The sequence below is a fragment of the Molossus molossus genome, unplaced genomic scaffold (genome assembly GCF_014108415.1).
Source record: "Molossus molossus isolate mMolMol1 unplaced genomic scaffold, mMolMol1.p scaffold_m16_p_19, whole genome shotgun sequence".
NCBI classification, from domain to species: domain Eukaryota; kingdom Metazoa; phylum Chordata; class Mammalia; order Chiroptera; family Molossidae; genus Molossus; species Molossus molossus.
In genome coordinates, this window is record NW_023425354.1 from 42,929,410 (window position 1) to 42,954,914 (window position 25,505).

Consider the following 25,505-nt stretch of genomic DNA (forward strand, 5'->3'; position numbering starts at 1 on the left):
TAAGAAAGCATTTGACCTTAGTACTGGGTTTTCAACATTAGCACAGAAACACACAATCTAGAAGACCAGTATTTCTCTAACTGTTTGCTCTCTGATATTATCCAGTGTTTATAAAAGGATTTTGTCATCAATCAACTTTGGACTTGTGTAGTAATTAAAAAGGTTTCTTTTCCATGGGGTGGGGGGGGCTCTCCCTGCTAATGATCTTGTTAGCTGCTTCTTATATTTGGTACCTACCACTGGCTCCCACCCTTTCCTCTTCACTTCATCTTCCTCACTAGGAGCACTGTCAGATCCCCAAGGCTCTCTGTTACAGCCACATTTAGAGGAGTTTGGTAAGATCAGAGAGGTATGATTTGGCATTTACTGTATTCTGCTAAGGAGACTCCTCAGGTGAAAAGCTAAGAAGAATAGGGATGATCTGAACAAAGAAAACAAGGATCTGAGTACTTGGGCCTAGCTGAAGACTTTTAAGATGAAGAGGTAAAGGGAGCTTCATTTTCCTTCTAGAAATAGGTAACCTAGTACAACGCGATAGGGAAGGGAAGCAAACAAGATTCAGAGCAAAAGCCTTGGTCAAAAACAGAGTGGTTTGGCTGGAACATGAGCATTCCCCAAAGAACTTAATTGCAATCAAAGTGAAGTACAGATTCATCTGAAGTTAGGGATCCCTGACAACATAACTCTAAAAGTAACAGTAACAAAAAGAGTTTTGACGATGGGAAACATAAGGGCATATACTTTGAATTCTAGCTGAATAGATAAAATCTAGCTCCAGGAGCTGATGCTATCAAAATCCATATTTCTAAGATACTGCCTACAAAATTCTTCCCCTGTCCACAGGATTTCTTACCGTATACACTGCCAGCAGAGCCAACTGGTTATAGGGGCGCCCATTCTTGGGAGCAATATGCTGGGCCTTCAGATACCAACTGAAATAGAAAAACAGTTTTAAAAAAATGGTAGTTCCATTATCAGTTCTTTCCTAATTCATCACCTGATAATCCTTACTACTTAAGAATAAGCTGAAGTGTTAGATATAACCCTAGAGTGGTAAAACATGACTATAGAGACCAATAGGGACACCTGAAGGACATCCACATAGGAGGCAGCTCGGGTGCCCCATTGCACTTAATAGGGATTAGCATAAAGCCACACAAGGAGAGAAGCAAATGAACAAGAGGCAAAAGTACCTGCGTGCGCTGTAAGAAAGAAAGACCTCTTATCCTTTGAGACAACATGGAGGGACCTGGAAAGTATTATCCTAAGTGAAACAAGCCAAGCAGAAAAAGACAAATACCACATGATCTCACTTACATATGGAATATAATGAATATAACAGTCTGAGGAATAGGGTAGACCCAGAAACACGCAAGTAGGGTACAGACTGACAACCCTCAGAAGAGGGGGTGGTGGGGGGTGGGAAGAGATAAACCACAGAACTTATATGCATGTACGCATAACCAAAGGACATGGACAACAAAGCCGGGGATGGGGTGGGGGGAATGGGGAGGAGGGGGTCAATGGGGTAAAAAAAGAGAAACATCTATAACAAAAATAAAATAAAAAAATAAAAAAAACAAAATAAATAAATAAATAGAAACAGAAGTCAATAATTTAATAATGAATTGGAGCATCTGCTAACACCAAGAGTTTTCATATGTCATTCTCTTTCGTCTTCACCACATCCCTCTAAAGGAGGTAACAGGCGGGGAGAGGTTGAAACCTGTCTCCCAAGTCACTGGGCTGGGTTGGACCAGGTCTATATGACTCTGAAGCCAGAGGTCTTACACTCACTCCAGGCTGCTGCCCTAACACCATGTTGTACACCATCCACACTGGCCCTCTTCGAGCTCTTCCCTGCACCCCTCATGCTGCTTTTGCACGTGGACCACTCCTCCTTGGCTCAGTGAATTCTACTTCCTCAGGGAGACCTTCTCTGACCTCCGAGAAGTCGTGTCCCTGTGCAGTCTCTGTGCCCTTTAATTTGCCCATTTTCATGATTTATTCATTTGTGGGTTACTTGGTTAGCATAACAAGACTGTGAGATAATTACATTCACTGGTGTGTATTCCCGGTGTTCGGCACAGAAGCTGGCACTTAGTTGGTGCTCAGTAAACAAGTAGCGACTGACTGAAAAAAAATTCTGGGTACACTAAGGTTAACTCCAGTAGGTGGGGGCTTAACTCCAGTGGAGAAGCAATAGGAACCTGGCTTTCTGCCTCCAGAAGGCTCTGCAACACGATACAGGACTCCATCAGGCACATCTGATATCTGCCTGGCCCCACTCTGCCAAGATGGGGAAGAGGGATACCAGAGAGTGGAGATCCAGGCTGGAGCAGCTTCTTTAAGCCCTTACAAGGTAAAGCAGCCTTCCTGTAAAGGATGCATCTCCGCAACACTCCTATTCCACGGAATTAGCCTCAAGCCCCTAGGATATCATCTAGATCTCTGATACCCAACAAGGTAGCCGCCGGCCACACGTGGCTACTGAGCATTCAAAACGTGGTTACTCTAAACTGCGATGAGCTATAAGCACAAAATGTATACCAGATTTCAAAGACTTGGTTTGGGAGAAAAAAATGTAAACTCTCTCATTCATGATTTTTATATTAATCATATGATAAAATGACAATTTTTTGATGTAGTAAATATTTTACTAAAAAAAAAAAGTACCTGCGTGCTTTCCCATAGTTTGCTGTGTCATTGGCTTGCTCCCGATACCTAGCGATATCTCCTTGACAAATCATACATCGTTGGGCACTAATCAAGGCATATTTTACCTTTAGAAAAAACAATCAGTTAACAGCACATCCAAGCAACTCTAACTTCAACCCCAAAGGACAGAGATGGAGTCAAAATGACAGAGCACCATTAGTAAGTCACTAGGCCCAGCTGGTGTGGCTCAGCAGTTGAGCATCAACCCATGCACCAACAGGTCGCCAGTTTGATTCCTGGTCAGGGCACATGCCCATGTTTGGGCAAAATCCCCAGTGAGGGGCATGCAGGAGGCAGCTGAATGATGTTCCCTCTCATCAATGTTTCTATCTCTCTCCCTCTCCCTACCATCTCTAAAATCAATAAAGAAAAATAAATAAAAAATAAGAAATAAGTCATTAGTAGTCCTCAACGAAGTAAAAAGTTTTCAGTCTAACCTTGACTAGCAAAACAAAAGAAAAACCAACATGTCATAAAAATTTACTGAGGCCCTGGCCAGTATTGTTCAGTGATTGGAGCATTGGCCTGCACACCAAAGGGTCACAGGTTCGATTTCCAGTCAAGGGCACGTACCTGGATTGCCTCCCACACAACCCCCCAAATGTGTCTCTCTCATATTAATGTTTCTCTCTCTCTCTCTTTCCCTCCCTTCTATTCTATCTTAAAAATTAAAAAAAAAAAAAAAAAAAATCAATATAAAAATATCCTCAGGTGAGGATTAAGAAAAATGAATAAATAAATAAATAACCTCTCTGAGGAACATCATTTTATAACATACAATTCCACTCCATCCTACACATAAGAAATTACCATGTTCCTGAATAAAGAACAAAGCTTAAAGGAGAAGTACATAATGACTCCTCAGGAAGGCTCATCATTTACTAGCTAAATAACTAGTTCCTTCTGCACACCAGCCTCCTAACACATAACTCAAACATGTGCCTCAGCAATGTTGTATATCACTACGTCATCCATCTTCTGAGTCCTGACTATTCCACATGTTCTATGAATAAACACCAAGAACCTTTGGTATTTAACTGATAAAACACCAAGAAAACTAGTTATGTTTCCATACTATAGCCACTTTGCCATCTCAATGAGGGGAAGAAAATAAAATTCCGCCAAAGGGTCTCCACTATCCTCACAATGAAGTCCTAGATAATCTAGTCTCTGCTCATGTCTTCAGCAACATTACTCCTCTTATTCTCTGTATCTCAGTCAGACGAAACTTTTCTCAATCCCCAAAATACACCATGCTCTTTCCCACTTCAGGACCTTCATATACACTGTTCCCTTTCCCTAGACTGTTGCTCTTGCATCTTCACAACCACTTTCACCTGGCTAATGTCTCAGGCCCTCAGGCTCACTTAACTGGGACTTCCTCAGTCCTCCATGATCCTCTAAACCCCACAACATCCTTTGCAGAAGTTACTGCATTGCAACTACTAATCCAACATCTGCACTCATCCCTAATCAAACTCAAAACTCCAAGAGCTGGGATCATGGCTTTCTTGCTTTACACTGAACTAATTGTGTGTGCCTAAATTGGCACCTGACATGTAGGAGGGACTCAATAAATACTTGCTGATTAGTAATCAAGCTTATGCATAGCAATTCATCAAAAGGAGCAGAAAGGCAAGAGGAAGCTTCTGCTCCATAAATCACACCCCTTTTTCTAATGAATCTTTAACCCTTTCCTTTCCCCTGGACCTTTCTTCTCAGCATATAAATATGCTCAAGTCTTTCCCAGCTTAAAAACAAACAAAAAACTTCTCTTGACACTAGTTCTCTTTTAACAACTATCTCCTTCCTTGCTTTCATAGCCAAGATTCTTAAAAGAATGGTCTATATTATTCTTTCATTAATGTACTGCCCCACTTCTTATTCACTACAATCTGGCTTCCATCCTATCTAATTAAAATAACTGGTAATAAAGTTATTCAATTCAAGGAATACTTTTTAGTAATCTTAGCATTTGACGATTCTGTAATACTTGACAATTTTACCCACTATCACCTTGAAATCTGATAACCTCACTCTGTCCAGCCTTCCCAGTAGTCCAAATTCTGCTTCAACTACCACCTATACATTGATGACTCCTCAATCTATATCACCAGCCCAGCTCTTTGTCCTGAGCTCCAGACCAACCAGAATATTCGTTTGTTCATTTTCAAGCTCCTCCACCTAAGCATATCCAAAACTAAACTACCCTTTTCTTTGCCTGCCACTCTCCTAGGTCACAAACTAGGAGATGTCCTAGATTCCTCATGTCTCTAATCTCATCATTCACACCAAATCAGCCAGTAGTTCAATTATATTTCCCTTATATCTTTCCAATCTGTCTCCTCTTTTCTACCTCCAATACCTCTACCTTCATTCAGGCCGACACCCTTACCTCCACTCTTGCCCAAACTCATCCATTTCCTAGAGTGACTGTTGTAAGAACAAATCTATGATATCCATTTGTTGGAAATCAGTTAACTGTTTCTCAGTGCTTTCAGAATAAAGTCCAAACTCTTCTATCCCTTCTTACTTCATTAACTTTATCTCCTATACAGCCCAACTCCACATTACATACACCAGCATACTGAACTTCTTGCACTTTTCCAACAAGGCCTAATTCTCTCTCACTGTGCCCTGCATTGAAACTGCCCCTTCTCCTGGCCGGTTTGGCTCAGCGGTTAGAGTGTCAGCCACTGGTTCAGAGAGACCCAGGTTTGGTTCCCGCTAAGGGCATGTACCTCGGTTGTGGTTTGTCCCCAGCCCCATGGGATCCTGTGGGAGGCAGCCACTCAATGTGTCCCTTTCACGCAGATGTTTCTCTCTCTCTCCTTCCTACTCTGTCTAAACAAAAAATGGAAAAATGTCCTCAGATGAGGACAAAAAAAAAAAGAAACTGCCCCTTCTGCTACTATTCATGTTTCAAAACTCAACCTGACAGTCTCTGAAAAGCGTTCCTTGACCCCATCCATCTAAATAATATCCACATCCCTCTATGCTCCTTCAACACTACATATACCATTATTTTAATGCTTATTACATTAGATTATAATTATTGATTTAATCGCCCTGTTACTCTAATGGGCTGTATCTTTCATTTTTGTATCCTCAACATCCATCACAGTGCCTAGCACTAGATAAATGCTTACTAAATAAATAAATTTAAGATAAAGAAAATGGCTTACTGTCTTGCGTAACGGCTTGCTGCGAATAGCAAGACCATCCATGTAGTCCTCCAGTTTGAACTTGTAAGTAACCTGCAACTTTTGAAGCAAACTATCAAAGAAGTCACTACCCTATAAAGAGAAAAAAATAAGGAATTGAAAAATAAGATGCTGAATCATCCAGTTTTGACCCAATCTACCTCCTAGAAACGGGCAAGTGACCTTTTCCCAGTTCTGCTAATACTCAGCCATCTGATGTAAAGGGAGGTATATACAGTATTTAGTAGCCACCAATAAAGCAGAAGACAAATTCATAACATAAGCCACTCCATGATTTTAAAAATGTGAACACCTGCACACACTCTTCTCCTAACTCTCCCAACCCCTGAACCCCTGGCTAAGACCTTCAGAAAGCTTCCAGGCTCAGAACTAACTCCAACTGTATGTTACAGTCTCAAGGAAACAACAGGAGTAGGGTAGGCCTAAACCCAAGAAAAGAGCAGTTTTTTGTCAATGTTCTATTATTAAATAAAGTATTTCATGTAATAAAAATCCATCACAAATAGAGGATGCTGAAGCCTTTTTCCTGAGAACAAAAAGATAATGGTTTACCTCATCCAAGAGTTCCAAAAGTTTGTTCCGAATCTGTTCTGGGTTATCGACATTTGGATCCTTGAGAAGCTGCCTGAACTTCTCAATCACCTGATAGAATGCATTCTTCCACAGGATCTGATCCACGTTCTGATTATCAGAGAACTCAATATCTAATAGAATACAGCGCTCATATAGCTGCAGCAGTTCAGCTCTGGAATAAAATACATGCAACTTCTAGCTCCAAATACAACACAAAAAAAGACTAGACCCAAGATTTGAGCTTCCTGCAAATTAAATATCCTCCTTGGTAGGAAATCCAAAATGCCACCAAGTATAGTACTCATTCTAACTTCCAGTCTACACAGAAAGACATTTTAAAGACAGTTACATCGCCAGGCCAGCCAGTGTGGCTCAGTGGATTGAGCGTTATCCCATGGACTGAGAGATCTTAGTTCAATACTGGGGCTTGATCCCCAGTAGGGGGTGTGCAGGAGGCAGCCAAATGATATTTCTCTCTCATATCAATGTTTCTATTTCTCTCTCCAAAACATCAACAAAAAATATTTTAAAAAATAGCCCTGGCCAGTTTGGCTCAGCGGTTGGAGCGTCGGCCTGCGGTACAGAGAGACCCGGGTTCGGTTCCCGCTAAGGGCATGTACCTCGGTTGCAGCTTGTCCCCGGCCCTGGTTGGTCGTGCGGGTGGCAGCCACTCGATGTGTCCCTTCACATCGATGTTTCTCTCTCTCTCTCTCTCCCTCCCGCTCTATCTGAACAAAAAATGGAAAAATGTCCTCAGGTGAGGAAAAAAAAAAAAAGACAATTATGTCCAGGAAAGTAGTTTTTCCCCATATGCCTCCACCTAAATTCAACAGCAGACATAAGATCTTCACAAGTTATATGTTGTTCATTTCTTGATATTCTGGAAAGTCTTTCCTTTTCCAATCCCAGATTCCATGTTCTCGTAAAGATATTTTTTTTCCTTAATGAAAAAGTGGGAAACATAACAATTTCCAAGACTGGAAACAAAATTTTGTTTTTTTCTAACTGCCCCTCCCTTACAAAAATCAATGTGAAAGAGAGATAACACCCAGTGGCTTACCTAAAAGGTTTCTATTTCCTCAGCCATAGGAGCCTATACACCTCCCAGGTTATCCCCATTTCCCTCTAGCCAGGATTGAACACACCATACCTAAGCTGAGCCATCTTTTCCAGGCCCTCAGGACTGATGCGATCCCTGGAGAGCAGGTTGCTGAGCTGCAGTTCCTGGTTATCAGCCACCCGGAGGAGCCTATGTAGTTCCTGTTGCTGCATGTTCCTCATGTGCTGCTCCATCTCCTCAGGACTCATGGTGCTGGCTGGGAGAGGACTACAAACATACTGTCCTGATGGAGTCGGGTAGCCTGGGTAGTACGGCCCTGGGTACACACCATTTGTAGGGCCCACTGGGTACTGCAGAGGGCTATAGCCTGTATAAGGATACTGGGAGGCAGGGCCTGGTGTCCGAGGGTAGTAATAGGGGTTGTCAGAGTTTTGAAACTTATAGTAAGACGCCTGGGCCTGGCGTGAGTCACCCCAAGATGTAGGGCTGACTTCATCATCAGTGTCCAAGAAATGCAGCTGGGGTGTCTGGCTCTTTAGAGCAGGTTTCTGATCAGGATTGTTTGGATCCCACAAACGTCGAGTGGTGCCTCCTCGGCCCCAACTCCGAGATCCCTTACTACCAGATCCAAATAAAAGCCGAGGTCCCAAAGGTGTAGACTCTGGAGAACCAGCTGAATTGACAGATAGGGTGGTATGGGCAGGTAGAATCAGAATGCCACGGCCACGACCCCGAAGTTCTTGTTTCAGGTTTTTGGACTCCTGCTTCTCAGAGCCTTTGCCCCCACTGCTCAAGCCTTTGTCAGGCTTCATCCTATCCACATCCTCCCTGGCTGGCCTTGCCACGGGGGAATCTTTGTTCATGGTTTCTGCATCGAAAGTGACGTGAAGAGTGCCTCGATTTTCTTTACCGTTGCTTTTCTGCTCTCCCTCCCCACGTCCAGAACAGCTTCTTTCTAAATGTTTCTTCCTTTCTGAGCTCCTCCTGGGCCCATCAGACTCATCAATTCTATCCTCATCTAAGGAGTCAGTTGAGGACATAGACACCTGCTTCTTCAGTCGTGGCCTCAACTTGGTCCTATCCTGGCGGCGGCGGCGACATCCATTATCAGTCAAGCCAGCCCCCTCAGTGCTGTTGTTGCTACCAGCTGAGCTGGTACTGCAAGTGCGGTAACGGCTCCTTCGTTTGTCTGAGCGGGAATAGCGCTTTGCAGAACCCAGCTTCCCCTGTGCCAGGTCTTCATTCACTTTCTTCATCCCCTCCCCTTTTTCAATCCTCTTTCCTTTTTCTCCCTTTGCAGCCCTAACTCTGTCACAATTTAGGCTCTTTTGTGCGTCATTTTTGTCTGGTTTATTCACAGCCTCCTCTTTCATTTGTCCCCTACATTCATCTTCCTCTACTTTCAGTTGTTCTACCTGGTTGAGGATTTCTTCCTCATCTACCCGGCTAGTGGACTCTTTGGTAACAGTCTGCAAACGCCTTCCTGGCTGATAGATCTGCATGTCAGGTTTCTTTGTTTTCTTGATAATTCTTAGACTTCGATCCTCTTGTCCAGCAGTCCCAGTAAAGGACTCTTGTGCCCGAAAATTTTCTGGCTCTATAGGACCATTTTGCTGTTGACTGTCCAGTTCCTTGCAGACATCTTTAATAAGCTGTGTACCATTTCCAACAGCTGAAGAATCTCTGTCATTAACAATTTCATCCTTAAATTCGTCACTCCCAGAAGGTTCCTTGATTTTAGGTTTGTTCCTTAGACGTGACAGACCAGGTTTATAGATTTCCAGATCTGGGCGCCTATTATCTTTGCGTTGCCTGGGCTCCTTCATGTTTTCTGTGATGTTGGAGAGGAAAGGGTAGAAGAAAAGGATAAGGAGGAGGAAGGGGAAAAATGTCATTCTGATAAATAACAGAAAAGTCAAGCAAGAATTATACATCAAGCTCTGGCCAGTTTTCTCAATGGTTAGAGCATCGGCCCGCAGACTGAAGGGTCGTAGATTTGATTCCAGGTCCAGGGCACGTACCTGGGTTGCAGGTTCAATCCCAGCCCTGGTCAGGGTCGTGCAGGAGGCAACCAATCAAAGATGTCTCTTTCTCACACTGATGTCCACCCCCCTCTTTCCACTCTATCTAAAAGTATATATATTCTCTGGTGATTATTAACAACAACAAAGAGAATTACACATCAAAATGCTATTACTGGCCCAAGCCAGGGCGCTCAGTTAGTTAGAGCATTGTCCCAATAAGTCAAAGTTATAGGTTCAATCCCCAGTCGGGACACATACAAGACTCAATGAATGGCCCTGGCCAGTTTGGCTCAGCAGTTAGAGCGTCGGCCTGCAGTCCAGAGAGACCCGGGTTCAGTTCCCGCTAAGGGCGCGTACCTCATTGCAGTTTGTCCCCGGCCCTGGTTGGGTTGTGCGGGTGGCAGCCACTCAATGTGTCCTTTCACGTCGAGGTTTCTCTCTCTCTCTCCTCCCACTCTATCTGAACAAAAAATGGAAAAATGTTCTCAGGTGAGGATTAAAAAAAAAAAAAAAAAAAAAGACTCAATGAATAAATGCATATATAAGCAGAATAACAAATCAATGTTTCTCTCTCTCTTCCTCTCTCTCAAATCAATATTTTTTTAAATGCTATTATTGATGGATAAGGAAATTTCTGCAGAAACAGAAATTCTACTAAGTTCACAGTATTGGTTCAGCAACTGGCAAGGCTAAGAAAATTCTGTTGGGAGTTACCTGCACCTGGGATAAGGAAACAAGAAAAAAAATACTGTTACCCAAGGCATATTCAGATCCTCAAGAACCTAAACTACCCCATCACTGTCAGAATAAAAGACCTCCAACCACTTCACCAGTAGACTGTCTCTACTATAGAGCCCTCAAATCCACCTTAACCTTTTCTTCTTCTGTCTCTAATGTTTTTCCAGGGTGGCTAATAAGTCCTTTAAACATTCTAGTAGGAATGGGGAAAACAAGAATAAAAACAGGGTATGCATAACAACCTATGGTTCTGGACATCTCTAGAGTAAAAAATTGCAATTCTAGTCTCTGAACTTGCCCAGAACAATCCTCTTCTATAGGATACCAATTACCCAAACATGTACCTCCTGTCGAAGCAAACTGGAAGTAGTTCCTTTCACGTTCTTCAACTCCACTCATGCTCACCAACTCCCTAACAGCAGCCAACAGAGTCATTCCAAGAAAATACTGCTCAGACTATCATCATTAGAATACTGAGACTAACTGCTACTATGATGATGGAATATGAGAAGGAAAAAGTTCCATAAGGGAACTTTCCCTGGAAGATGATGGAAGTATTGTGACATGCTCTCAAAATATCAAAGACTGGAGCACTCAAGAATAAGAGCACAGGACTTCAGAAACCATTCCCCAGGCTCCATGAATTTACTTAGCAACAGATAAGCAAGTCTCTATTTTTTGTTTCCTTTTATCTATTACCTTTATCTATTAAGGTGAAGGATTACTACAAATAACTACTAAATATTTCAGTGGGAAAGTGGCAGGAATTAGTGACATATAGAGTACACAAAATCAAATGCTATATAAAATCTTAGCATTGTTCTATAAACATCAATGTAAACAAAACTATAATAGGAACTGACACCTGTGTAAAACAGAAAAAAAAAAAATAACCAAATGTTTAAGAAACTGCTACAATATTTTCAGAAGTTTAAAAGATTACTTCATCAAGTAGGAATAGAGTAAAACAGTTTAACTCCAGAACAGCTCACCCTCAGCAGCCTTTGTAACTTGGGTGGAGAGAGGGAGAAGGGCTACTACTATTTTCCACAGCAGAGGGAAAAAAGAACCTGAAGAATCTAATTCAGTTGACCACAGAAAACCAATTCCACAGACTTTGGCCACAGGTCTGCAAAAGCATAGCTACCATTCTACACAACTGCACTGCCTAACAAAGGAGAGGGGAGACACTAGCCTCTTCCCAGGAGCTTTCCTGGTGTGGCTGGAGACTTGAACTTGCAAGTTGAGCATTCTCTGATAAAAACAGCTCCCACACAAGCCAAGGCCAAACCAAAGTAGTCAACTGGATCCCTCCAGTGGCGCAGTCCTCAGAAGCCTGCCTCGGGGGAAAAAAAGTTCAACAAGGAAACCCCAAGCTGTTAAACCTTCCTCCTCAATTTCCCCAGTTCTTTTTCTCCAACGCTTAAGAGATGACGGGGCAGGACTGCGGATGACTCCTCTGGGAATGATACAACCCGGGGCCTCCACCAGACCCCAGCGCCCACTCCTTTTCGCGTCTCCTGACGGCTGGGAATCCACGGGCTGGTCAGAGAGGGCTGGAGCAATGGGGGAACAGTCACCTTTGGGGTAAGAAAGGGGGCGGAGGCAGGCACTCTGGTTGGGCTCCTCCGAAGGGAGCCAGACTGGCTGGCTGAGCGGAACACCACGCAGGCCCTGGGGCTGGTAGGGCGGCAGGGGGCCCGCCCTCGGCCCCCCGCCCCCACTGTTGGGGGAAGGGGCGGGGGCTCCGAAGCGCCGCGGACGGAGCAGGAGGAGGCAGAGGAGGAGAGGGAGGCGGGGCGGGCAGGCCCGGCCCAGGAGCTGGGCGGTGCGACTCACCTCTGCTCCCAGCCTGCGGAGCCAAAGTGGCCAGGATCCCTCGCAGCTCCGACGCGGAGATCCGGACACGCTCCAACCCTTCCGCCATCTTCGCCACTGCTGCAACAGCTGCAGCTACTCCGCCACCGCCGCGCGCAGCCAGGAAACCACGACGGACAGGCGGCGCGCGCGCTCACCCACCTCCCACCCTCTTCCCCGCCCCCCCCCGCCCTCTTCCCCAATCGACGGTGGCCGCACTGGGAGGAAAAACGCTAAACGGACGTTCAGCCGCGGGAGAGGGAAGAGACAGAACGCGAGCCTGGGCGTGAGAGGCGGGCGTCGCGCATGCGCAGAGGTGTGGTCGGGGAAGGTGCGCTGAGGCTGGAGTTGGAGGCGCGGCCCCTGTGCGGTGAGGTGAGGACAGGCCAAGCCAGGCCCGGGCGGGCGGTGGTGGCGATGGCTGCTGTCGTTGCTGTGATGCCCTTCGAGGACACTGGTGCTGGGCTGGGGTTGACGGAGACACCGTGCAACCCGGCTTCCTCCACTCATCTTAGGCCAGGTTCTCCCACCACAGGGCCGGACTAGTGTCCCAGGGCGGGGTGAGGATTTACAAACAAAAAAAGACAAAGCAAATTTGGATAGTGGGAGAGAGAGGAATCCAATTTCTAAAACCAAAAGTTGTTTAGGTTATGATTGCTCAGCACAAAGTAGTAAAACGAGTAATAACCCAAATTTAAAATTTCTAACCACTTGGGAAATTTTTTCAAACATCAATTTTAAATAACTCAAACTAATATTATGGATTCTTTAGCAATTAAAGTTATGGGAGGAGGGGTGCGGGGAGGGTATAGGGACAAAAAATGTTGAGGGACAGAGACTTGACTTGGGGTGGTGAACTCACAATACAGTGTACAGATGCTGTGTTCTAGAATTGTGCACCTGAAACCTGTATAATTTTGTTAATAAGTGTCACCCCAATAAATTAAATAAAAAGAAAAAAAAATGAGCTTAATGAAAATATTGCACACAAAACCTATGGTATGTTATTAAAACAATACTCAGGAAAATTTGTAACCTGAAGTGCTTTTGTTATTACTTTTAAAATAATGAAAATTAAAAGGAAAATAGAAGAAAAACAAAATCAGAAATTAATAAGAGAAAAAGAACAGTACTTGATTTAAAAAAAAAAAAATCGAAGAGCTCCTGCTTCAGAAATACAATAGAGATCAAAATAGACACATTTCTGGCAAAAGAGAGAAACCTAAAGAATGTCCTCTTGGATGTCTCATAAGTAATTCATACTTAGCTTATCAAATCTCTGCTTTTCCCTAAAATACTTGTTTCTTCACCACTCTTATATTTTAATAGATTATACCACCAGCTAAGTCAAAACCCAAGGAGTTATCCTTGTCTCCCTCACTCCCCACATATCAGGATATGTCTCTTAACTCTTTAGTGGACATCTGTGTAATTCATCACCTCAGCATTCTCCCCTTTTCTCTTGAGAACTGCCCCTCACTCTCAAGTGCTTTCTCTTTTTCTTTTTGTCTTTCTCTTTTGGTTTTTTCTTCTCACTCCCTTCGTTTGATCCTATTTTCCTTTCAGGTCCAGAAATTTAAGGTAGTCATACTGTTTGATTCACATTCTCATCAAAGCCTTTCTTGTTTTATCTTTTTTCCCTTCATTCCAACTCCCACTCGTGTTCCTACCCTCCCCACTTTAAGTCATCGCTCTCATATGTTTTAAATATGACCTTGGATATACATGTATCTTTTAATAATATATAATGTTCTATGTATGTATGTGTTTTAAATGTACATAATTGATATTGTTATAGAAATCATTCTGTTTCTTTTTCATGTTTCTGTTAATACTTCTGACTATTGCATAGTATTGTCTTAAATGACCTCACACCCTTGGCCACTGGTCCTGGGCCAAGATGGGTCCATCAGAGTCCTTACCCAGAATTTTCTGAACTGAAACTGAGAAAGAAAATCCCTCTCCAGTATGGAAGCCATAAAATGTAAAACACGGGAGCTATCAGCAGCCAAGCATCCTGCCATGTGGAACTGGTCTGCAGCGAAAAAGAATGAAGCTGACATGCAGGAAACAGCGGAGGTGAGAAATAATGAGAGTCCTGGAAAATCTCAAATCCCTGGTTCTGATTTTTCCTAAAGGTCCATATCCCTGCCCTTCCCATGGTTTAACTCTTCCTTTGATTACATGAGCCCATAAATCTCATCACCTCTATAGTGATGCCAACTCAAACTGGGGTTCTATCACTTGTAGCCAAGAGGCCTACCTAATTATAATCTCCAAAATGTAACTTTTTGTTTTTTTGAAATTGTGATAAAATACACATAACATGAAGTATATTATAACCATTTTTATTTATTTTAACCTCACCCAAGGACATTTTTTTTTTGCCTTTATCTTCAGATAGAGTGGGAGGGAGAGAAACATCCACATGAGAGAGGCACATCGACTGGTTGCCATCCACACACCCTAACCGGGGCCAGGGACAAACTGCAACCGAGGTACGTGCCTTTAGTGGGAAAGGAACCCGGGACTCTCTGGTCCATAGGCCGATACTCTAACCACTGAGCCAAATGGGCCAAGGCTCATAACCATTTTTAAATGTAAAGTCCTTTAGTGTTAAGTATATTCACATTGTTGTACAACCAAGCTCCAGAATTCTCTTCATCTTGCAAAATTGAAATTATCCCTATTAAACAACTTTCCTTTGCCGTAGTCTCTGGCAACCACCATTCTACCTTCTAATGAATTTGATTGCTCTAGGTAGCTCACATAAGTGTAATCATAAGTATTTGTCTTTTTGTGTCTGGCTTATTTCACTTAGCATAATATCCTCAAGGTTCATCCATCTTGTAGCATGAATAATAATCCATTTTTTTCAGGCTTAATATTTCATTGATATATATCAGATTTTGTTTATCCATTCATCTGTCAATAGATACTTGGGTTGCTTCTACTTTTGGCTATTGTGAATAATGCTGCTATGAATATAGGTATGCAAATATGTCCTTGAGACCCTCTTAGAATTCTTTTGGGTATATACCCAGAAGTGGAATTGCTAGATCATATGATACTTTTATGTTTAATTTTTTTATACACTACCATATTGTTTTCCATAGTAGCTGCACCATTTTACATTTCCACCAACAGTGCACAATTTTTCCACATCCCTGCCAACACTTGTCATTTTCTGTTTTGTGGTGTGTTTTTTTTAATAGTCATTCTAATATGTGTAAAGAGGTATCCCCTTGTGGTTTTGATTTGCATTTCCCTAATGATTGGTGATGTTGAGCATCTTTTCATGTGCTTGTTGGCCATTTGTTTATCTTTGGAAACATGTTTATTAAAGTCCTTCACCCATTTTTTAATCAGGTTTGTTTTTCCAAAATGTATCGAGTGATTATTTTTTTTCTACCTCCACTTTCACCATCCAACTCCCTGCTGTCTTTCATGTGGAAAACTCTAGTACTACTTACTGAATTCCCTGGTTCCACTCTTTTCTCTTTTCTTTTCATTCACCATAATGTGGTCAGAGTGATTTTCTGAAAATATAAATTCTATCATGTCACTTACCTATTCAAAATTCTCCAGTGGCATTCTATTACTCTTAAGTAAAAATATCCATGAGTCATGGTCCCTCATGATCTAGACCCTGCCAATTTTACTCTCATCTCTTACACTCCTCTTTGATCACTATTTTCAAATACATTGGCCTCCTTTTAGTTCCTGGAATATGCCAACCTCTTTTCCTCCTTAAAGCCTTCACACATTATTCCCTCTACCTGACACACTTTTCTCCCTACTCTGCCATTCATCTTATGAGTCATAACTTAAAATTTCACTTCTCCATAGAGGACCTTACCTGATCTAAATAAGGCCCAACATTATAGTGTCCTATCGTAACACACTTCCCTAATGTCACCTATTACTATTTGTAAATACATATTTGTTTTGGGATTACTTATTATACATCTCTCCACTAGATTGTAAATTTTATGAGAACAGAGACAAGTCTGTTTTTCTGACACTGTATCCCCAAACCATACAGTATCTGACACATAGAAGGTACTGAATATTTCATAACTGAATACCACAGATGTGAATACTTAGAAATATTAATATGTACAACTACATATTAATTTTAAATTAGATCTGATTTTGCCAAAATATGTTACTGAAATTAAGTCAGGAGGAGGTGGCAAATCTACATTAAACCAATAAAGTCACAGAAAAGGTTACCAGAGGGCTATTTCTAAGGTAAAGACACATTATCTTTATTTGCAGATAGTATGATTATTTGGAGAATGAACTACAAGACTATTAGATCTAACAAGATAGTCTAGTAAAGTATACTATTACATGGTAACTATACAAACTTACTAGCTTTCATATACATCATCAGTAAGCAACTTAAAAATCTAAGGAAAGAAATATTTTATCTAACAAAAATGTATTGTACTTAGGCATAAATTTAATTAAATCTGTACAGACACAAACTATTAAACTTTACTGATAAACCTAAAACAAAAGGACTTGACTAAATTAAAAGACATAGATGTTTATGGATAGGAAGACGCTATTTTTTTTAATCCTCATCCGAGGATATTTTTCCATTTATCTTCAGATAGAGTGGGAGGGAGAGAGAGAAATATCAATGCATGACCCTAACCAGGGTGGGGGGCCAAACTGCAACCTAGGTACGTGCCCTTGACTGGAATCAAACCCACAACTCTGATCTGAGGGCTGATGCTCTAATCGCTGAGCCAAACCAGCCAGGGCAAAGACTATTTTTATGTTTTTTAATTAAAAAAAATTTTTTTTATCCTCACCTGAGGACATTTTTCCATTCTTTATTCAGACAGAGCGGGAGGGAGAGAGAGGAAGAGGGAGAGAAAAACATTGATGTGAAAGGGACACATTGAGTGGCTGCCACCCGCACGACCAACCAGGGCCGGGGACAAATTGCAGCCAAAGTACATGCCCTTAGCGGGAACCGAACCTGGGTCTCTCTGGACCACAGGTTGACGCTCTACCCGCTGAGCCAAACCGGCCAGGGCGCAAAGACTATTTTTAAATGTCAAATGTGCCCCCAATTCTTTTGTTCATTTTACAGTGGTATTTCTGACAGCCTTGATAAAGGATTTCTGAAGTTCATTTGGAAGAATTATTTAAGAGAAAAGCCAATAAATTTGAGAAAGAGTAATCAGGGAAGAACAATACGATGAACAACTGGGAAAGGAATTGACAGTTTCATCAATGGAACAAAATGTGAAGTCCAGAAACGTTTCAAGCATTAATAGAAATTTAATTTTGATAAATGTAACATTTCAGAAGAAAAAGATGATTCAGTCAGTAAATTGGTGTGTTAAAGACTCATGGAAGAATACATGGCCAAAATATTCTCTCCCATTTTTTGGGGGGAGGCAACCAAATTTTTGGTGGCCTTGTTTCGACAAGGCTGAAAATTTTTTTAAAAAAATTTTTATTTATTTTTATTTTTTATCCTCACCCGAGGACATTTTTCGATATTTTGTTCAGATAGAGTGAGAGTGAGAGAGAGAGAGAGAGAGAGAGAGAGAGAGAGAGAGAGAAACATCGACGTGAAAGCGACACATCGAGTGGTTGCCACCCACACGACCCAACCAGGGCTGGGGACAAACTGCAACCAAGGTACGCGCCCTTAGCGGGAACCGAACCCGGGTCTCTCCGGACCGCAGGCCGACGCTCTAACCACTGAGCCAAACCGGCCAGGGCTTTTAAAAAAATTTTTAAAAGAATACATGGCCAATAAATAAAAAATGTTCAATCACTGTTTAAAGAAAAGTAAATTCAAACTACTAGACATTCCGTTAAATTGTCAGATAAAAATGATACAGCAAAAGTGAAGGAAAATGGACATTGCTCAGAAATTGCTATTGGTATAAAATGATATAAAGTACAACTCTTCTGGAGATCAGTTTGACAGTGGGTAGCAGGTGTCTTAGAAGTGTGCATGCCTTTTGAGGCAAAATACCATTTGGTGGAATTGAGTCAAAGCATGTATGGAGAGACACAAAGATCTTGCAACAAGGTTATTATTCATTACATCATTATTAAAGGGGAAAAAAACCTAAATGTTCAACAATAGAGTTATATAAAACTATGTTTTTTTGTAAAAAGTACTAGTAAGCCATTTTAAAAGTTGCATAAATAGGTGTGGTTCAGTGGATTGAGCATCACCCCATGAACTGATTGGTCCCGGTTTGATTCCGTCAGGGCACATGCCTCCATTACAGGCTAGATCCCCAGTAGGGGGCGTGCAGGAGGCAGCCGATCAGTTTCTCACATCAGTGTTTCTCTCTCCCTCTTCCTCTCTCTAAAAAAATCAATGAAAACATACTTTTTTAAAAAAGTTGCATAAATATACAATATAAAGATTCATAGATAATCATAATGTTGTTTGAAAAAAAACAAGTTACCAAACCTGTCCTAGAGTCTGCATATACAGGGTATCCAAAAAAAATGTATACAGTGTGTCTGTAGATTCTATTACATTTTGAAAATGAAATGTAGTTTAATAAACACTGGCTTTATTTTATTTTATTTTTTCTTATCCTCACCTGAGGACATTTTTCCATTTTTTGTTCAGATAGAGCGGGAGGGAGAGAGAGGAAGAGAGAGAGAGAGAAACATCGATGTGAAGGGACACATCGAGTGGCTGTCACCTGCACGACCAACCAGGGCCGGGGACAAACTGCAACCGAGGTACGTGCCCTTAGCGGAAACCAAACCCAGGTCTCTCTGTGCCGCAGGCCGACGCTCCAACCGCTGAGCCAAACCGGCCAGGGCAACACTGGCTTTATAAGTACACCTTTTTTGTATATACATTTTTTGAGAGACACCCTGTATGTGTGAGCCTGGAAAGATAAAACACCAAAGCTTAGATAGCAGTTATCTTTGGGGAGAAAATAGATTAAATTCTTTTTTGTATTGAACATCCATTGCTTTTGTTAATAAGGAAAAAAAAAAAAACTTTGTTTAAATACTACAATAAAAGTAGTGAAAAATGGAAGCATAATGCAGTTGAAAATTTTAATTATGAAAACTGAAGAAACTGAGCCAAATAGTAAACAAAATTTATCTTCGCTTTGATTTTAACACTCATATAATGTATATATATTGAAAAAAAGGAAACAAAATAGGCACAATTTATTAAGATGGTAGAATTTAGGCAGTTTTCCCCATTGTTAAATAATTTTTTTTAATAAAAATTTATAGGAGAATTTGAATGCAGCCCATTACAATGATGAAAATGTAGAGTCCAGTCATAGTCAAGAGATGGATGGTATGGGTAAGAGGTGAGCTTTAAGCCTTCCCTAATCACCAGTTACTCCCTATAAAGCTTCAACAGAAAAAAAGAAGAAGAAAAGATTTCTATTTACTAAGAAACTCAGCTTCAAGACAAGGTTCCTTCTATACAAAGATTCTGGAGCCCTGGTAATAGACAGGCCCCAGGCTTCTTTTCCTGTTGTATATTTTCTTTTTATTTATTTACTTGTTTTTAATCCTCACCCAAGAATATATTTTTGTTGATTTTAGAGAGTGGGAAAGGGAGATGAACATTGATGTGAGAGAGAAAATGATCGGTTGCCTCCCACCCCAACCAGGGATTAAACCCAAGACCTAGATATGGCCCTGATGAGGAATCGAACCTACAGCTGTTTTGGGGTGTGTTTTTTTTGGTGTATGGGGACAATGCTCCAACCAACTGAGCCACCCAGCCAGGGCTCTTATTTTTTAAATTTATATGCGTGTGTGTGTTTGTGTTTTTTTGTTTTTTTTTTAAATCCTCACCCAAGGATATTTTTACATTTATCTTCAGACAGAGAGGGAGGGAGGGAGGGAGGGAGGGAGGGAGGGAGGGAGAGAGAAACATCAATGAAAGAGAGACACATCGATTGGTTGCCAACGGCACCGCCCCAACCAGGGCTGGGGGAAGGACTGCAACCGAGGTATGCGTGCCCTTGGCCAGAAGCGAACCTGGGACTCTGGTCCTCAGGTCCTCAGGTTGACACTCTAACCACGGAGCCAAACCAGCCAGGGCTTTTTTTTTTTTTTTTTAATTGTTGACAGTATTAGATAGCTCCCATTTTCTCCTTTTTGCCCCCTTCACCCCCCCCAAAAAAGAAAAAAATACATATATATATTTTTTTTTAGCAGTTGAAGGTTCATAGCAAAGTTGATCAAAAGGTAGAGATTTCCCATAAACCCCCCTGCACCCACACATGCATAGCCTCCCCCATTATCAACATCCCTCACAAGAAAGCTGTTTGTTACAATTGAACCTGCATTTAACACTACCACCCAAAGTCCATAGTTGACATTGTAGATCACTCTTATATATTCAATGGGTCTGTGATTTGCATTTTCAAAACCTCTTCACTCAGCACATTGTATCAGACTTTGCTTTTACCTTTCATATTTGTGGGTTTCAGAACAATGTGTGCTCAATACTGCATCTCCTTCGCTGATGTTGAAAAAGCTCATATCAACATTCGAGATTTTGTCCACCTCACACCAGTGCTGACAAGCTCCATTTTGAATCAAGTAGCAGGGCGCAATCTTTTCTTCAAATGTGAACTCTTCCAGAAAACTGGATCTTTTAAGGTAACAATCCATTTTGATAGTGTGGCATTTATCTTTTCAGCCCCTTTTCACATATTAGCTATTTGATCCTCCTGACTACCCAGTGAGGTAGGTAGAATATTTTTTTATAGCTGAAGAAAGGGTTCCAGAAGTTTTCCTTTGATCAAGTTCTGGTTACTTAGCATCAGGTGTTGACAAGCCACTTTTACAGTCTCAAACTTCTTTATAATTAGGGTGATGATATAATTTACTGTCCAAACTAGGACATGAAAATGAAAGCGGGAACTTATAGATTAAACAGAGACAACAGACATCACCCTGGACTGTTGCAAGGCAAAATGGGCAAGTGGGATCACTGTATAACCAAGTCTAAGCACTCACTTTGTGTCAACTTGCTATTCATTGGTCTTATGAATATAAAAGGTCTAAACCTAGCTAAATCCTCTTATCTTTTCCTACAATGTAGGTTAGTGCCTTTCCTATGCAAAAAGATAGACTTCTGTGTGTTGATTCATTACCAGAATTTTCTGACCATTAGTTAAGATCCTTTTGAATAAAAATCTGAAAGCTACATTTAGTACTGTGCCTGACAGGTGTTAGTATCTGTTAAGTGGTAGCTTTAAGATTTCAAGAATCTACCATTTCTCCCACCCATTAACTGAGAGCTGTTATACTAAAACAAAATATAAAACTCTCCATTCTCTTTTTCCCTTTGCTTCTGCCATGATTTATTAGGCATATATACAGTAGGCTTTGCCCTATATCCAACTTGCAGGGGAGGCAGGCTGGTCAACAAATAGGTTTATGAAAAATGTCTTGAGAGAGAGACATACAAAGTGCCATGGAAGAACAGAATGAAGGAACTAATTTTGCCTGGGAGATCAAGGAAGTTGAATCAGATGATGTTTGATCCAAGTTTTACTGGATGAGTACTTTTAGCCAGATCAGGAGTGGGGGAAAAGGACTACAGGTAGAGGTATGAGCATGCTCAGAGGTACCTGGTAGGAGGGGAACCAGAAGCAATTTAGGATGGCTACAACAGTGATAGAGGCAATAAATGTGTATTTGAAAGCCTGCAGTAATTTCTACTTTTCTTACTAAAAAAGGGCAAAGAAAAAGATAACATGTTTTTAAAAGATCACTTTCATAATCTAGTGGAAATAATTAGGTTAGAATGATCCTTGAAGCAGGATCACTTGAGGTTTGATAACACAAGTTAAGAAATGAGGCCTTACCAAGGTAGTCGCAAAGAAGACACACAAGGTAACTAGATTTAGTAATGGACTGGATGTGCAGTATTAGTAAGAGAAAATCTAGTAAAGCTCCTTGGGTTTTTTCTGAAAAGAAACTTTAGTCAAATACATAAATTCATTGTCCCTCTTTTCCAGGTTCGTGGTGCCCTTAATGCAATCAGAGGTTTGATTCCTGCCCCTTCAGGAAAGCCCAAAGCTGTTGTTACTCATAGCAGTGGAAATCATGGCCAGGCTCTCGCCTATGCTGCCAAATTGGAAGGTACTTGATTGATTTCTCAGGGTACTGGGTAGAATCATGAGTGGAAAAGTATCCTTACTTTCAGTGAAATGGGTGGTAGTTGTGCAAAGTAAATTTCTCTGAGTCCCTACCTGATTACAAGCTGAACAGAAATTTCTATCCTATTCTCCTGATTTGAACTAACTAAATGTGTTTCTCCATCTCAGGAATTCCTGCTTATATTGTGGTGCCCCAAACAGCTCCCAACTGTAAAAAACTGGCAATACAAGCCTATGGAGCCTCTATAGTGTACAGTGAACAGAGTGATGAGGTGAGGAAGAGAGCAATGTTCAGTAAACCTTAACAGTTTAAAATGTCAAATGAAACTTCTCTTCCTACCTCATTGGGTACTCCTCAGTCTATTTCCTTTTTATCTATGCCTAACTTTTCTCTATCTACACTCACTCAGATGTAATCTTAGTAGTCTCATAGTTGGAAATATCACCCATCTTATACACTAACTTCAGCCCTGAGCTTTGCCCTAACGCAGATTTGTGTATCCAACAGCTCCCCAGTGTTCCCACTTGGATGTCTTGCTATGTCAAAAACCAAATTATTCTCATTCCCCCTGTATTGCTCCTCTTCCAGTCTTCCTCATCTCAGTTGATAGCAACTTTGATCCTTCTAGTTGCTCAAAAAAAAAAAAAAAAAAAATATGTTGGAGTCATCTTGATAACTCTTGAACCCCACATCCAAATTTTAGTCGTACTTGCAAAATATTCCACAATCCATTGACTTCTAATAGCCTGTAACGTTACTACCCTGATTCAAACCAACATCCATTCTCACAGATTCGGTAGCCTCCTAACTGGTCTGCTTCCACCCTTGTCCCACTAGTCTGCTTTCAAAGAACCACCAGAGCTGTCCAGTTAGAAAGTTAGAGCTTGTCTCATCAGCTCAAAATCCTCCAACTGTTTCCCATCTCATACACAGTAGGATCCAAAGTTCTTCCAATCATCTAAGGCCTAGATGAACCAGTTCATTCCTCTTTCTAACCTCATATCCCACTGTTGTTCTCCCCCAAACACCCCACACCAACCACATTTAGCAGTTTCTCAGAAAAGCCAAGTGCTCCTACTTTAGTCTTTGTACTTGGAATTACTTTCCCTGGAATATTCTGGAGATCTGCAGGCCTGGTTCACATGTATTAAAATATCCCCTTACCAGAGGCCCTTCCTTATAGTTTGTATAAATTAATTTTTCTCCATAGCACTTAGACATACCATATATTTACTTATATTCCACCCCTCCCCAACATATTAAAACATAACTCCCTTGAGCACGGAGACTGTTTTGTTCAGTTATATCCCCAATACCCAAACAGTGTCTAAAAGGTAGATGGCCAATAAAGTGTTAAATTGACTGATCATAACTTGTTGGAAATGCTATTAAATACAAATCAAGTATGCTAAATTAATGTACTCTTTCAGTCTAGAGAAAATGTTACAAAAAGAATTATGGAAGAAACAGAAGGCATCATGGTACATCCCAACCAGGAGCCTGCAGTGATGGCTGGGCAAGGGACAATTGCCATGGAAGTGCTGAACCAGGTAAAAGCCTACTCAGTTCTTGTTGAGCTATTGGGAAATCTGATGTTTGGCTGTAGTGTGAACTATTTAATATGTACATATAAAACTGATTTTTAATAGACCTATTTATACTTCATATTCTTGTCACTAAAGGTTCCCTTGGTAGATGCACTGGTGGTACCTGTAGGAGGAGGAGGAATGGTCGCTGGAATAGCAATTACAGTTAAGGTGAGAAAACCACCTCTGGAAGACTCCCCACTTCAGGCATAGATTTTATTTCACATCATAGTACATTGTGGTACTTGCTCAACATTCCCCCTAAATTGCTGTTCCTTCCCATCATTTCTTAGCTCTTGAGATGAAAGGCCCTTCTCTGCCTCACTATCCTTTTCTTAATCTATGACTTTACAGCATAAAAGCAGTTACATTAAGTGGCACCCTATGACAGTCCTTTCTCCAACCTACTATCCAAGTCAGGGGCTACTGTTTTCCCAAGTTACCAGTAGAACCAAATGTGATCTAGGCAACTGAAGGCCAGCATTAGGCATATAATTTAAAGTGCTTTAAGGTTCTATTTTTATTGCATCTATCACAGAAAAGGCTCTTACCTGGTCAGGAAAAATGTTACCTGTACTGTCTATTTTATGATAGGCATGCAGGCAGTGGCTAGTGGTGAGCTGTCTAATACTCCTCTTCCCAGGCTCTGAGACCTAGTGTGAAGGTATATGCTGCTGAACCCTTGAATGCAGATGACTGCTACCAGTCCAAACTGAAAGGGGAACTGACCCCCAATCCCTACCCTCCAGAAACCATAGCAGATGGTGTCAAATCCAGCATTGGCTTAAACACCTGGCCTGTTATAAGGGACCTCGTGGATGATGTCTTCACTGTCACAGAGGAAGAAATTAAGGTGAGGCTCCAACAGGAAAGAAAATGGAGCAACTTTTTAGACAAAAGATACTTCTTACAGGTAGCAACTCATCCACTGGGGACATGACTTGTTGACTCATGTGGGAGGGTGCCCTAGCTATCGGGACAACCCTCAACAGAAGCAGTAGAATGAAAAAAGACCAAGTCTTCACTGGCGAGCATATTATTTTTATATATGTATATATATAATTTAACCTTTAACTGAAAGGTCCACCAATTAGGCTTTCCTCCTCCTATTTCACTAATTCTTACTCCCTTCTCTACCAACAGTATGCAACCCAGCTGGTATGGGAGAGGATGAAACTGCTTATTGAACCTACAGCTGGTGTTGGAGTGGCTGCTGTTCTGTCTCAGCATTTTCAAACAATTTCCCCCGAAGTAAAGAACATCTGTATTGTACTCAGTGGTGGCAATGTAGACTTAACCTCCGTAACTTGGCTGAAGCAGTCTGAAAGGCCAGCTCCTTATCAATCTGTTTTTGTTTAATTTATGCATTAAGGAAGAAATGGGATTCAGTGTCTCTAGACACCTGGAAATTTTGTCTCCTAGTTACTGTTAACTTCCCATCTTAGCTTTCAAAATCCTAATGGAGAGTGGGTATTTCAGTAAGTTTTAAGTTTTTTTGATACAATAGCAACCAAAAAACCCACACTTAACTGAGACACCTTGTCAAGGCCAAGAAAAACCTTTTGCAAAAGGG

At 41.4% G+C, this 25,505-nt stretch overlaps 2 protein-coding genes across 8 annotated transcripts in view; one reads left to right on the top strand and one right to left on the bottom strand.

The window, feature by feature from the left end:
• The window catches only part of SMG6 (SMG6 nonsense mediated mRNA decay factor), a 243,348-nt gene extending 231,020 nt beyond the window's left edge, over positions 1–12,328 (bottom strand). The window contains exons 1-6 of one of the 2 annotated variants that reach the window (XM_036267778.1): positions 12,177–12,328; positions 7,666–9,406; positions 6,495–6,687; positions 5,904–6,014; positions 2,677–2,783; positions 854–932 (exon numbers count right to left, since the gene is read on the bottom strand). In XM_036267778.1, the coding sequence (XP_036123671.1) occupies positions 854–932; positions 2,677–2,783; positions 5,904–6,014; positions 6,495–6,687; positions 7,666–9,406; positions 12,177–12,264 (2,319 nt within the window). In that variant the 5' untranslated portion in view covers positions 12,265–12,328. Of the gene's footprint in view, positions 1–853; positions 933–2,676; positions 2,784–5,903; positions 6,015–6,494; positions 6,688–7,665; positions 9,407–12,176 lie in introns of those variants that run through there. The other variant, XM_036267779.1, reaches the window with a different exon arrangement.
• A 150-nt stretch (positions 12,329–12,478) lies between these two features.
• On the top strand, positions 12,479–25,421 carry SRR (serine racemase). 6 transcript variants are annotated; one of them, XM_036268924.1, is made up of 10 exons: positions 12,479–12,569; positions 14,047–14,273; positions 19,449–19,528; positions 20,666–20,837; positions 22,205–22,328; positions 22,514–22,617; positions 23,777–23,896; positions 24,029–24,103; positions 24,576–24,785; positions 25,076–25,421. In XM_036268924.1, exons 2-10 carry the CDS (start codon positions 14,163–14,165, stop codon positions 25,289–25,291), a joined length of 1,212 nt encoding a protein of 403 aa, XP_036124817.1. In that variant the 5' UTR covers positions 12,479–12,569; positions 14,047–14,162; the 3' UTR covers positions 25,292–25,421. The 6 variants fall into 6 exon arrangements, with proteins under 6 accessions (XP_036124817.1, XP_036124821.1, XP_036124822.1 ...); XM_036268926.1 differs by having other exon boundaries at positions 12,502–12,569; positions 14,162–14,273; XM_036268927.1 differs by having other exon boundaries at positions 12,518–12,564; positions 14,162–14,273.
• Positions 25,422–25,505: the final 84 nt, after the last annotated feature.